The sequence below is a fragment of the Pan troglodytes genome, chromosome 18 (genome assembly GCF_028858775.2).
Source record: "Pan troglodytes isolate AG18354 chromosome 18, NHGRI_mPanTro3-v2.0_pri, whole genome shotgun sequence".
NCBI classification, from domain to species: Eukaryota; Metazoa; Chordata; class Mammalia; order Primates; family Hominidae; genus Pan; species Pan troglodytes.
In genome coordinates, this window is record NC_072416.2 from 71,985,235 (window position 1) to 71,998,491 (window position 13,257).

The window sequence follows — 13,257 nt, forward strand, 5'->3', positions numbered from 1 at the left end:
GACGGGACGCGGCGTCAGGCACTAGAGCTTAGCCCCAGACAGAAGGTGGTGTGGGCAGGGGTGCCACGCTGCCGCCAGCCCAGCACTCAGGAAGCGCAGTGCTGCACACCACCCTCTCACCAGCCACCCCGCTCATGCCCCATCCTGCCTGCATCATGCTGTTTTGGGGAAGCTTCCGAATCCCTGGGACTCCAGCTGGGAAGCATTGCCCAGGTGCCCTTCCCCTGCAGGCCAGGCCTCCAAGGGCACGTGGAAAAGCAGCGCGGATTCCTCCAAGCCTGTCCTCACCACCCACTTCTCACTGCTCGTGTCATCCGGCCCAGGGACCCTGAGGAATCTGCTTTTCTTCATCCTCTGGGTTCCCTTTTTGCCTTTTGTATAACAGGGAGGCTTCTCTTCACAGAGTCCGATCCTTAGCCCTGAACGACTCTTAACTAGACAAGAGATGGGAAAGGGGTCATGGCCCAGGGACCAGCGAGCCCTAAGTGACTCTGGCCGTAAGTGACTCTGCGACCTTAGTCAAGTCACTTCACCAGAGTTTCACCATCCGTACAGTGAAGAAAAAACTCAGGGTCATAATGCTGATCCCACACGGATCTGTGCTCCAGGCCGCAGGGTACAGCCCGAACAGTGCAAATCCCTGACCTCAGGGGCTTCCAGGAGGAGGAGTGGGGCAGTAAACAGGTGACCGATGTGTGGAGAATTGGCTGGATGAAGATGAGTTCTAGCAAGAGAAGAAAGCCCAGCAGGGGACAGGCGTGTCTTGGCCTGGGGTGGGGGGCATTGCCCAGGCATGTGGGAGTTCAGGAAGGTGACGGGATCCCAGGAACTATTTTGGGTAGCTGGAGGCCCAGCTGTTTCTCTTGTGCCAGGAGATTAATATAGCGTGGGGCGCCCTGGCGTGGCTAGGCCCAGGTAGGCAGTGCTGGGAGGCCTAGAGGCAGGTGCGGCATTCCCCCCACCCTTCCCCGACCTCCCACGACCACAGGCCTCAGAGTCATGGCTCCACACCGGCCTCAGGAAAGAGCAGTTTCCCCAGGACGCTGCAAAACCAAGAGGAGGCCTCCCAGGCTGAGACACAGAGGCTTCCAGGTCGGCCTGCGCCCTGACCCCAGTCTGCCTGCTCTCCAGGCAGCTGTGCCTCCTGCTGAATGCGGAGAACATCTTCCACTCGATGGCAGACATCCTGCTGCGGGAGGAGGACCTCAAGTTCGCCTCGACCATGGTCCACGCCCTCAACACCATCCTGCTGACCTCCACAGAGCTCTTCCAGCTAAGGAACCAGCTGAAGGACCTGAAGACCCTGGTAGGCTGCGTCCGGGACTCCATCCTCAGGCGTCTCCTGCATGCCAGGGGGCACACCCTGTGTGAGCCCGCCCCTCGGCTGGCCCCAGGAGGCTCTCAGGGAGAAGATGGGGTTGAAATCGAGACTTCCCCTGGTCCACTGGGAAATAGGGATCCCGGGTGAGTGGCTGCGCAGCACTAACCATGGGTGCGTCACGTCACCCACACTGAGGTCTCTGCCCGCAGGAGGGTCCACGTGTCCACCCTGACCCCCCAACAGCCCTGCCTTTTCCATTGGTTGACACCCCAGTCCCACTCCAGGCACTGCCCCCTTGAAAACAGAGGCTCTGCTGGCCGTGGGCCCACCCTGCGTGGTGGTGCCACCCTCTTAGGGCCAGGCCTCTGGATTATAACCTTGCTGGCGAATCAGGGGTTAACAGCTCTTCTCGCCCTCCTTGGCTTGGCCCCTCTCTCCCACAGCTGGGCACATCTGGCTCCTAAGGCACCTGTCATAAGCCAAGGTGTCAAGTTTGTTGCCCATCCGTCGCAGGCTCTGGATGGGGATGCACCAACGACTGGTCAGAGAGAGCAGAAAGGACACTCACTCACTCTCACTCCCCTATGAACAAGGAGAGACGCGGGTCCCAGGCCTCTCGTGTCCCGGCTGAGAGTGGTGGCTGCAGAGGCCGTGCAGGGACAGGCGTCATCCTGGAGGCAGGGACTCCAGGGGTTTCATTTCCCAGGTCCCCTGCCGGCTCAGACCCTGCTTACACCCTCCCCAGGAGCCTCGGGGATATCCAGGCCCATGTCCAGGGGCATCTGGGGCCAAGTGGCTCTGCACGATCCAGGCCACAGCCCTGCCTCCCTCCTGTGGTTCCTTCCAGACATTCACAGAGGCCTTAAGAATTTTCCTCGGGGGCAAGGGCTCCCCCAAGTGTGGGCTGGGTTCCTGGGTGGTTTCCAAGTGTTCGAAGTGGACTGCAGAGGTGGGGAGGAGATGGCATTTAAGTGTGCTTCCTCCCTTCCCTGCCCACTCCCCCATCATCATCCCAGCCCCATGGGGCTCCGGGACCACAGAGTTCTTTGGGGTGGGGAGGGGGGACAATTACTGTGATTTTGCCAAGGGCAGACATGCCAGCACAAAGGACAGCCACTCCCAGCCAGGCCCTCGCAGCCACCACACAGCTCTGGGACTGGGAGGTAATGACAGGGTCTGCGGAGGAGCTGTCAGCATTTCCTTTGTGACGGCTCATTCCCAGCCGGGTTGCCAAACAGCCGGGGTGCTAAGCTGGCTCTGGCTGCCCCCGACTGAAGGCCCCTGGGACTTAGACCTGTGGCCCTTCCCTCAGGTCCCCACGTGGACCGGGAAGGGGCAAGGAGCAGGCGTGTCCTCACGGCTCATGCCTGTTCCCCCACAGGAGAGCCAGAACCTGTTCTGCTGCCTGTACCGCTCCTGGTGCCACAACCCAGTCACCACGGTGTCCCTCTGCTTCCTCACCCAGAACTACCGGCACGCCTATGACCTCATCCAGAAGTTGTATCCTTCCTCTCACTGTGGTTGGGGTTGAGCCTCTGAGGGGCAGGAAGGGGCCGGCTGCCCCCTTTCCACCCAACAGGCGGGCCCAAGAGCCATGCTCCTGTCCCCACCCCTCCACTCAGCCTCAGGGCTTGTGACATCAGGGCTGCCAGGACACTGGGAGGGGAGGGACATATTTGGGAGAGCGAGATTGGCAGCAAAGAGGGGCTCTTGGAGGGGGAGCTGGCCCGGGAGAAACCCTGTGGGTTGGGATTGGGACTGAGTAGGCCCAGCCCGGCGGGTGCCAGCGGGTGATGCTGGACCATCTTGCTGGGGTGGGAGAGAACCCCAGCTCCTGCCCCTGGGAGAAGGTGGCTGCCCTCTGCTCATTGTAGTTCCTCCTGGGTCTGGTGTGGGGGTGGGGGAGAAGGCCTGGAGCTGGGAATATGGGTGGATGGCTGGGTGAGTCTGCAGGCTTCAGCCCAGGCGTGGGCCTTCGGGGGCCACAGAGCTAGAGCCCGACAGGCTTGAGGATGACACACTGGGGAGAAGCAGGCTGGGCAGAGGCCTCAGAAGCAGGAGGCACCCATTCTCACCTCAGCACTGCGCTCCTCAAAAGGCATCCAGAGTTAGATGTTTTGTTTTTTGAGACGGAGTCTTGCTTTGTCACCCAAGCTGGAGTGCAGTGGGGTGATCTTGGCCCATTGCAACCTCCGCCTCCTGGGTTTAAGTGATTCTCCTGCCTCAGCCTCCCAGGTAGCTGGGATTACAGGCGTTCACCACCATGCCCGGCTAATTTTTGTATTTTTAGTAGAGACAGGGTCTCACCATGTTGGCCAGGCTAGTCTCAAACTCCTGACCTCAAGCGATCTGCCCATCTCGGCCTCCCAAAGTGCTGGGATTACAGGTGTGAGCCACCGCGCCTGGCCAGATTTTTTTTAAAACACCAGTAAGCAAACTAGCCCCATCCATGGGTGCCTGACATGTAACCCAGGATTGGAGTGCTATTTAGAAGGCAACATGACCAGCCAGGAGTTGGGAGTAAGGAAGAAGGGACCAGGAGGTGCCTCAGTGGAGGGCTAGGTGTGGCCCTGCCTGGCTCCCCACAGTGTGCCTGCTTCCCTTCTACAACCTAGATTTGCTCCTCTCAGCCACTTCTGTCACCCAGAGACTGGCAGGCCACTGCCCAGTGCCGCAAGCTTGCTGCAGCCCTGCTGGCGGGAAAGGAGAGAACCCTTCCTGCCCAGCCCTCCCCCAACGGGCTGCAGCGCTGTGATAAGAGCCTCTCCCAGCCCGGGAGGGTGCAGAGGAGACAGCTGCTAGAGTGGAACCTGGAACTCCCGAACAGGGGAGTTCCATTTAGGACAGAAAGGCGAGGAACAGGGAAGAGCCTGGTGTCCTTTGTGCGCCAAATCCTGCTTCACCACAACCAGGCTCTGCGCACAGGAAGCCAGGTGCAGGTGGGGAGGGCATGTGGTGCTCTGAGCTGGGGCTGTGCTGGCCCAGCAGACAGACTTTCCTTGACTGCACACCCAGTGGGGACCTGGAGGTCACCGTGGACTTCCTCGCAGAGGTGGACAAGCTGGTGCAGCTGATTGAGTGCCCCATCTTCACGTGTAAGAACCACCTCCCACCACGCCTCGCGCCATGAGTCCAAGGCTGCCCTGGAGTGGGGTGGGTGGAGTCAAGCTCCAGTTGGTCTCTTTTGGCTGGGGAGGGAGGAAGAGCAGTCACCCCAGGGAAGCTTCTGGAATGTTGAGAATGTGAGACCTATAATCCCAGCACTTTGGAGGCTGAGGCTGGAGCATCTCTTAACGGCAGGAGTTCGAGACCAGCCTGGGCACCATAGTGAGATCTCATCTGCACAAAATTTTTTAAAAATTAGCCAGGCATGAGAGTGCATGCCTATAGTCACCACTACTCAGAAGGCTGAGGTAGGAGGATCACTTGAGCCCAGGAGGTTGAGACTACAGTGATCTGTGACTGCACCACTGCACTCCAGCCTGGGCGACAGAGCAAGACCCTGCCTCAGAAAAAAAAAAAAAAAAGACTGGGATGATAGGCCTGCAAGGCCAGCCAGAGCAGGGCTGGGGCATGTGGCATCAGAACCTGGGTCCTGCCTGTATCCCTCACAGTGAGTCTCCTGGACATGAGCCAGCGCTGACAGCAGAACCCCCTTGAAGGCTGATACCAGGCCCCTGGGCTGTCCCCAGCCACCCCTCCGGGTCTGCTGCCTCTGCTCTGGCTCTCTGAAGTTGTGGGTCCCGAGTCCCTCTGCAGGTGCTCCTGTTGGCCCAAGAGCCATGCCTGTACCTCTCTGAAAGAAGAGTTGGCATTTGCTGGGAGCCAGTGGGCAGGAGCTGCCTGCTTAGTAACACCCAGGCTGAATGTGCAAAAGTGGCAGCTGGCTGGGGCGAGCACAGCTCTCAGCACCTCAACATACACACTTTGAATGACGCTTATGTGTTTATAATGTGCAGAGAAGCCAGGAGGCCACTCTGCTGGTGGCCACCTTCCCTGCCAAGCTGGCCACCCGGCCTCTCCCACTCTCTGGCAGCGTCTCTGACCCGCCCGGCCTAAGCCCATCAGCCTGAGCCCTGGAGCCTGAATTGAATGCAGGGGCTGAAGAACACCCGTTCCCATCCCCTCCTGAGCCCCCTTCAAAGGGCAGCCTCATCAAGCAGCAGGGTGCCGTAGGAACTGATGCCCTGGAGACAGAAGAGCAGGGGGGAGACCCTGCTCTCCGCAGAGTGCGCTAAAGCCTGTCCCAGGTGTGCCCAGCGTGACACTTCCCCGAGGGCCTCCCAGGGACACAGGCACCCACACGGCCACCTGAGGTCAGATCCTAAAAAGACCCTGCTCCTGCTGCTGGTCTGTCCTGACTCATCTCTCCAGTTGTACATTCTTGGCATTCCAGAAGCATCCCTAGGATGACTGCCCTCCCTCCCTGACCCTGGAGGAACTCCAAGCACCTTCTCCTCAAGCCCAGGGCTTTGCTGGGGCAGGGTAACAGAAGAAACACACCCTGGTCTCGCCCAACACCGTCCCAGCCCTGAGTCGCCTGGATCCTAGAGGTGGCTGGTCTGGCCACCGGCAATGCCCGCTTCCCAAAGGCCCAAAGGGAAGAAAGGACTGGAAACAGGCTCGCGCTTCTGGGCAGCCAGGCCTAGGACAGTGGTGGTGGGGGTCTCCTCTGGAGGGCGCCAGCAGGCCTCCATTCCTCTGCTCCCTGCTCACCAACACCCTGGCCCTAAGGCCTGGTGCTCAGGTTCCCTTTGTCAGCGGGACCCCCTGTGTGGCCGCTCCAGGGGTGACATAGTCCCTCTCCCAAAGCACATGGCACATCCTCCACAAACAATGCTTGGACTGGGCCTAGGGACACAAGGAAGTAGAAGCCAGTGATTCTCCTGGAGAGGCTCGCAGAAGAAAAGTGAGCCCGTTTCCAATCCCACCTCCCCTGTGCGCCTTGGGGAAGCTGGGACTGCCTTGTGGTATAGCCAGCCACCAGCGGGGTCCGTACTGCAGCTTGGGCTGGAATGAGTGCTGGGCAGCCCCCCGGGTGCATCTCTTTCCCCTGGCAGGGTGGTGGCAGGGCTGGCATGTGAGCTGGAGCCCCAGAAGCACCTCCCAGACGCTCCGGGGCTTTGGTGTGTGTCTCGCTACACACAAAAGCGTTTTTCCATCCTGCCCTCTCTTAAAGCTGTCCTAATCCACCGTCTTTCTCTCCAGCACACCCTATTTATAGCTCCCCCGTGCTGGCACGTGTGGAGCCGACTGGAGAATATGTTACACTACAGGCCCCGAGCCCTCGTATCACCAGGGAGGCAGCTGAGCGGGGGGCGGGAAACAGACCAGGCCCCACAGCGTGTCTCGGGGTTGTGGGGCTGAGGTGACTGTTGGAAAGATCAGACAGGCAGGTGGGCAGGTGGAAAGGAAGATGAGATCATGGAAACGGCTAGGACACTCCTGGGGGAGGCGGGGGCAGCGCGACTGGCTGTGAAGGAGCCCCTGACTCGCTGGAAGCCACAGCCACCTGGCTGGGTCCACACAGCTGGGTCCTTGGGCTGTGGGTGCCATGGCGCCAAGTCCCAGGTGGTCCTGGCCAGTCGGAGGCAGGGAGTGTGGGCTGGGCGTGTCCCAGAGCAGTGCCAGGTCCCTGACCCCTGCCCTCTGCCTACCCCAGATCTGCGCCTGCAGCTGCTGGACGTGAAGAACAACCCCTACCTGATCAAGGCCCTCTACGGCCTGCTCATGCTCCTGCCGCAGAGCAGCGCCTTCCAGCTGCTCTCGCACCGGCTCCAGTGCGTGCCCAACCCTGAGCTGCTGCAGACCGAGTGAGTGCCGGCTGGGGACTGCTGCCCCCGCCCCCTGAGCAGGGACAGGCCCAGAGGAGCCTGGTGAGGAAGGGCCTTGCCAGGGGCTGCTGAGGCCTCCCTCACTTCAGCATCCCACCCCTTTTGTCACTGTGACCACCATCCCCCCCGCAGCCACTTGCCCCTTGGCCTCTTGTGTCCACATCAGAGCACTGAGCAAGGGATTCTGGGAGCCCTCACACGGTGGCCAGGAGTAGCAACACTTCCAGGCAATCAGGGTCCAGCTCAGTGAGGCTATGCAAAATCTAAAAACTCTGAGGGCATCTGGAGTTACCCAGACAGAGGACCCTGGAGAGAAACACCGGGCAGGGGGAGGAGTTCCTGCCCCAGCTTAGAGATGGGGGCCCCAGTGGCTGTCTGTCCTGGGCACCTCCCAGGCCTCACATAGCCCCTCCCCACCCTGTCTGTGGCAGAGGCTCAACCCTGGGTCACTGGGAGACCCCATCATTGCTAGGACCTTCTCAGCCACTTCCGGGGTGGGGTGGGAGGCAGGGGTACACTCAAGGCTCCCCTGCTCAGGTCCTGCCCATGGAAGGAACAGGTCCTAGGCACCTCTCCACCAAGAGGCCCAGCTTGGCAGCCTCTGGTCAGAGGAGTGCCGGCTCCCACCCTGAACCCACGGCTGGCCCCTACCCCAGAGCCTGTAGGGCTGCATCTATATTTGGTAACCCTTGGAGGCTTTGCCTCATCCACAGGCATTTGGCATCCGAGATGGAAAATTTCACTTGTCAGGTCGCCATGGAAACCAGCAGAGCCACTGAGAAGATTTACGCTGAATGGAGCGCGCCCAGCTTGCATCAGATGCCCTGTGTGTCTAGAATTCCCTCCCAGGCTGTTAGAGCCACTCAGCAGGCCTGGCGCCTTGCTCCAGCAAAGGGCCTCGGGTGCTCACCTTTGCGATGGACACAGGCAGCCTTGAGACAGGCCTGCCCGGAGGCCCTGTGCCCTCCACACCGCTGGCATCGGCTCCCACTGCCCCTCCCACCCAGACTGGCCCTCGGGTGGCTGAGTGTGGGGCACCTGATAGGCTCTCTGCCCCAGGCCAGCTGGAGAGGCTGAACCCCTAGAAAGTGTGGCCCCAACCAAGACAGGCTCGTGCCTTCCCTGCCCCATTTCCCCAGAAGGCAGTGCCCTGCAGTGGCAGGACTAGGCCTTGAGCCGGTTGCCACCCCAGCTGCTCAGAGTGCTGCCAGGTGGTCCCCAGAAGACAGCACCTGATGCAGTGTCCCCAGGGGAGCAGGGTCAGCCATGGAGCGGGGGCGCATGTGTGGGTTCCTGGGGCCGGAGTGCTGTCAGCTCCCGAGAGACTCCGAGAGAGGCCTAGAAGCCACCCCGGGCCTTGCTGGCCCAGCCTTTGCCTTGGCCCTTCAACGCCCCATAGTGTTAGGGTCAACCTGGCAGGCACCCAGGAGGGGAAGGTGCAGCCGGAAGCAGGGAGGAGGCAGGAAGGGCTGCTTCCCTGTGACCTCCAGTCTCCCTGTGGGAACCAGCCTGCCTTCCTGGGAGTCCTCCTGGCCAGGGAGCCAGCCCAGCCTCTCCCGGGGCTCCGAGTGCTGATCTCCTCGTCTTCGGAGGGGAGCAGAGGCTCAGAGCAGTCAGACTCCTCAAACCAGGGTAGAACAAGTTTGCAGAGGGAAGCTGGGAAAATGAGGCTTTCCTCAGAATCTCCCACGGTCAGTCAGGGAAGTCTTGAGCCAAGGGGTTGAGGCCTCTGGGTAGAAGATTCTGAGGGTCAGTGGATGCTTTGCAGGCCTAGAGTAGGATCTGGTGTGAGCTCTGCCATGGATTTGCTATGTGACCTCCAGCAAGCCCAGTGCCCTCTCTGGGTTCTTGGTTACTTGGTCAGTAAATACACATTTGGACTAAATGGGTGTGTGAGGCACCCCCTAGCCTTCAATGCCCTGGACCCCCAGCCTTACTTTGCAACGACCTAGGAAGAGATACCATAGATAGGGGCACAGAAGCAGTGGGCATGCCAGGGGACTTCAGAACAGCTGGGGGAGGGGTCAGATTGCAGGGTGGGGCCCAGAGGACGGCTCACACCCTGGGAAGGGAGCTGAGGACAGTCCCAGCCCTGGGAGGGGCAGACAGCTGGCAGACAGTGTCGAGTTGCGGGGCAGGCCTTGGAGCTGGGAACAGCTGGGAGAGTTTTGTACACTCCTCGCCCATCCCTGGTTCTGTGTGCTCCAAGTGCCATCAAGGCCCTGGGGACCTCAGCTCCCCCACCCCCTGGCTTCTGGGCCACTCCCCAGGGACTGTCTCCTCAGTAAGGCAGGAGGGAACCTCTAAGAAAAAGCTGGCAACAGGTGCATGGGTGGGATGGCAAGAGTGAGAGCCGGCCCTGAGTCCTGGACTCGCCACACTGTGCTGTGGGCTGGCTGGCCTCAGCCTCGGTGCCCGAGGGTGGTTATGGACCTACAGAAGATGTGCAGGGCCTGAGAGCAGCCATCTGCATTAGGTGGGACAGGGAGAGCGGGCCTGGCCTCTGTGCTCAGCAGCCCAGGCAGTGTCACCCACCCCTGGTGACACAGCCCGCCCTGCTCCCAAGATCTCAGGCCAGGAAGGGTCTGCCCATCACAGGGAGCAGGACTTCTTGCCACCCTAAGGGCCCAGGGAGCAGATGTGGCCCACTCTTCCCACCCCCACCAACCCTGCCACACCGACGCCATCTTCCCGGGTTTGCCATCCAGTGCTGAAAGCATCTCTCTAAAGGCCCCTAAGCTCCCCTAACCTAAGGCCTTGGCTTGCCAGGAGTGTCATGGGGAGCAACGCACAGACCTGTGGGTGCCCAGCACCAGAAGACACACTTTAGGGTCACACCTGTGGCCTTGGCCTAAGTGGGTTAGAGGAGCGCCTGGCCACACCCTGGACTTAGGGCTGCAAGTTCCGGGGTGGCCCTTGGCCTCCTTAGAAGTCCAAGCTGCTCTCTTGGAGCAGTGGCACCTGGTTCCCAAGGTTACTATGCCTGGGAGGTCCCTTCCCAGTAGCAACCACAGCCTAGAACACTGCCCACAGCCTGGCCCTCTAGAATGGGCCCCGCCCAGCTGCTTTTGATCTTTGTTGAACTAAAGTCAGCTGAGCCCCGCTAGGGAGGCAGGAGCGCCAGGCCCAGAAAAGCAGCAGCCGCAGCCGTAGACATGTCCAAGATGTTTTCTGGTGGTGCATCTTCAGCAGGGAGGCAGGAAGGGAACAGGTGTGGGCAGGCAGAGCTGAGCAGGGGTGCAGGAGGCCGCCTCCGGGCCCCAGATGGCATCTCAACTGTGGGAAGAGTCCCCCTGCCCCGGTCCTGCCCAGCAGGCTGGTGGGCCACCTGAAGCAACTGTCAGGCTCTGGCCGTTGACTCTTCCTGCTGGACTGAACTCATGGCCAAGAGTTCGTTTTGGGGGAGCTCCATTTTGTCTCCCCCAAAATGGCCTCCTTTATTTCCACCCTCAAGCTGCTGGGCCCCGGCTGGCCTCACGTTGGAGGGGCAGAACTGTAGCCACAGTGGCACCTGCCAGGTACCTAAGCTGGGGCTGGATACCAGGTGAAGCTCTTACACATCGTGTCAAGGCATCTTGGCAGCCACCCCAGGGCCGCTCCTTAGGTAGCCCTCGCTTTGCAGATGAGGAAACAGTCACGTGCTCAAGTCACACCGCTAGGAAGCGGTGGAGTTATGGTTGGGTCCAGGTCTGTCTAGATCCTGTGCTCTGCCACTGCCTGCACCCCCCTTCCCGGCCCTGCCGATTGGCATCTTTTCATAAACTTGAAGGGCCCCAAGACTCTCTGCTTAGCTGAGCAGCCCACAGTCTTCCTGAGACCCCTTCCCAGGGCCACCAGGCCTCAGGGCCTGGAAACAGATACTTCCTAGCCCACATGGATCTGCTCCTCCAAACCAGTGAGGCCAAAGGGAGGGAGCAGAACATTTCATGAGACACTGCTGGAGGGTGAGTAGGAACAGGACAGGAGCCCAAGGGGATCTCATCCCCAGGGGCAAGCTAAGCACTGGGCTTGACAGGGACAGCAAGGCTACCGCATTGCACCATTATAGGGAGCATCATGCACACTAGCTGTGCAGTGCACAACCTGTGTTGCTGTACAGAGCAACTGGAGAGGGTGGCAGCAACAGGAATGTAGGAGCTGTAGGCATGTCCAGTGGTGAGACCGGCATTCCTCCTCCCAGGGACAGTGAGTGACTGCAGGCCTTGGGGCCCCAACACTCAAAAACAAATGTCCTGCCAAGTGGAGGGCCCGGCAGAGGCTCTTCAGCAATTCCCATTTCCCCAGTCCTAGCCCTGCCTCTCAGAGAAAGGGCCAAGCTGCCACCTCCCCCTTCTCCCCAGACCCTGTTCCAGGCCCCAGCTGGCTTCCTGGCTGGCTGCTAGCCCTGGCTTTCACCCCAAAGGGAGCCACTCGTAAACAGGAAATGCTTCCCAATGCGATGCCTGCTCTGGGCGCCATCGCCAGCCCACAGGCCGAGGGCAATAGCCAAGCAGCAGTGTTAGCTGTTCCCACCAACTGCGGAAGAGGGGGATGCTCAGGGGCTTCCCAGCTCTGGGGCCGGCCATGAGGGAAGAGTTGCCAGGCCTGAGACAGACGCCCAGAGGCCGAGCCCACCAGCCTGTGGCTCTGCCTCTGACCCCACTGCCCTCCAGCAGTAACCCCCCTGTGAGCTGATCCCTGACACTGAGCATTTCTGCTCCCTCTTCCCAGAGACAGTCTAAAGGCAGCCCCCAAGTCCCAGAGAGCTGACTCCCCTAGCATCGACTACGCAGAGCTGCTGCAGCACTTTGAGAAGGTCCAGAACAAGCACCTGGAAGTGCGGCACCAGCGGAGCGGGCGTGGGGACCACCTGGACCGGAGGGTTGTCCTCTGACAGGCCTGGCACGGAGGAGGGCCCACCGAGTGGTCCTATGAAACACTCAGGGTCGTCACGCCCTCCCGAGGAGCTCAAGGACCTGCCTGTCAGGACCAGGGCTGGGCCTGCCAACCCAGGGCAGTGTTGGGGCCGGAGGCTGCTGTGTCTGCCCAAGCTCCTCTGAGAGTCCAGTCCCCAGGCCTCCAGCGCTGTCAGCTGCACCCTGGCATTCACACAGAGCTGGCTGCCCACCCAGTGGGGGGCTATAGCCTCAGAGACCACTCATCCTCTGGAATCAACCTCTTTCTAATACCCTCTTGGAAAAAGAGCTTGCCCCTCCTCCAGCACACTAGAGCTCTGGCCTTGTGTGTATATGTATACATACGTGAACACATGCCTATGTGTGTGTGTGTGTACTTGTATGCACGTAGGCACCAGCACAAAGATCTGAATGATGCACCCCACCCCCACCCCAATAAAGAAATAACAGAAAACCCTCAACCCGAGCCGGCCTGCTCCTTCCCAGCTGACACGTGCAGCTGTCCGGGGGCCTCACCCTGTCCTGGAGATCGGGTTTCATGATGGCCCCAAGGAGTACTGGCTGCCCCAGGGCCTGGTCCCTGCACTCACCTGAGTGGAGCTATGGGCCTAGAGCCTAGGTCCCCACCTCTGGAACCTGCACCCTCCTAGAGAGCACCATGCACTGCCTGCCCTGGAATCCTGAACCCTGCCTTCCCCAATCTGCCTTTCTCATCCTGACTCCCTGGGGCAATGGGAGTTCCCCACTGGGGACATGGGAGCTGAGCCCCAGGAGTTCCTGGATGAAAGGGCAATGCACACTGCAGAACACTTTGCAGATCACGGGGCAAGGGGAGGAAAAGCCCAGAGCAGTCCAGGGAGGGGCAGGTGCCCCAACCACTGCTGCAGCTGAAAGCCCTTCCTCACCGGGAGTGGTACCACCTGCCCCCAGGCTTTGGGAACCCTGGGCTTGGTCTCCTAATGAGCTTGTAATTGGCTCCCTCCGGCCCATGGAGTAGGGGAGAAGGAGCTTGTGCCTGCTCTTCCCCAGAGTGCGCTCCCCCATCGTGCTGCCCCCCAGGGTGGGTTTCCCTGCCTGGAGTCTCCAGGACAGGCTGTGCTTGACATTGCTACCCCATGCACGTGTGTGCATCGCACCCACGGTGGACTCAGGCAGCAGAGACCAAGGACAGTCCAGCTCTGCTCTGCAGGTCCGACATTAGCCCCCA

At 60.6% G+C, this 13,257-nt stretch overlaps 1 protein-coding gene across 6 annotated transcripts in view; it reads left to right on the plus strand.

The window, feature by feature from the left end:
- VAC14 (VAC14 component of PIKFYVE complex) overlaps positions 1-12,511 on the plus strand; it is a 113,820-nt gene extending 101,309 nt beyond the window's left edge. For 2 of the 6 annotated variants that reach the window (XM_016930117.4, XM_016930118.3), the window contains 5 exons: positions 1,132-1,306; positions 2,703-2,821; positions 4,337-4,416; positions 6,984-7,134; positions 7,906-12,511. In XM_016930117.4, the coding sequence (XP_016785606.1) occupies positions 1,132-1,306; positions 2,703-2,821; positions 4,337-4,416; positions 6,984-7,134; positions 7,906-8,092 (712 nt within the window). In that variant the 3' untranslated portion in view covers positions 8,093-12,511. Of the gene's footprint in view, positions 1-1,131; positions 1,465-2,702; positions 2,822-4,336; positions 4,417-6,983; positions 7,135-7,905 lie in introns of all 6 variants that reach the window. The other 4 variants (XM_001170940.8, XM_054669547.2, XR_010152443.1 and 1 more) reach the window with 3 other exon arrangements.
- Positions 12,512-13,257: the final 746 nt, after the last annotated feature.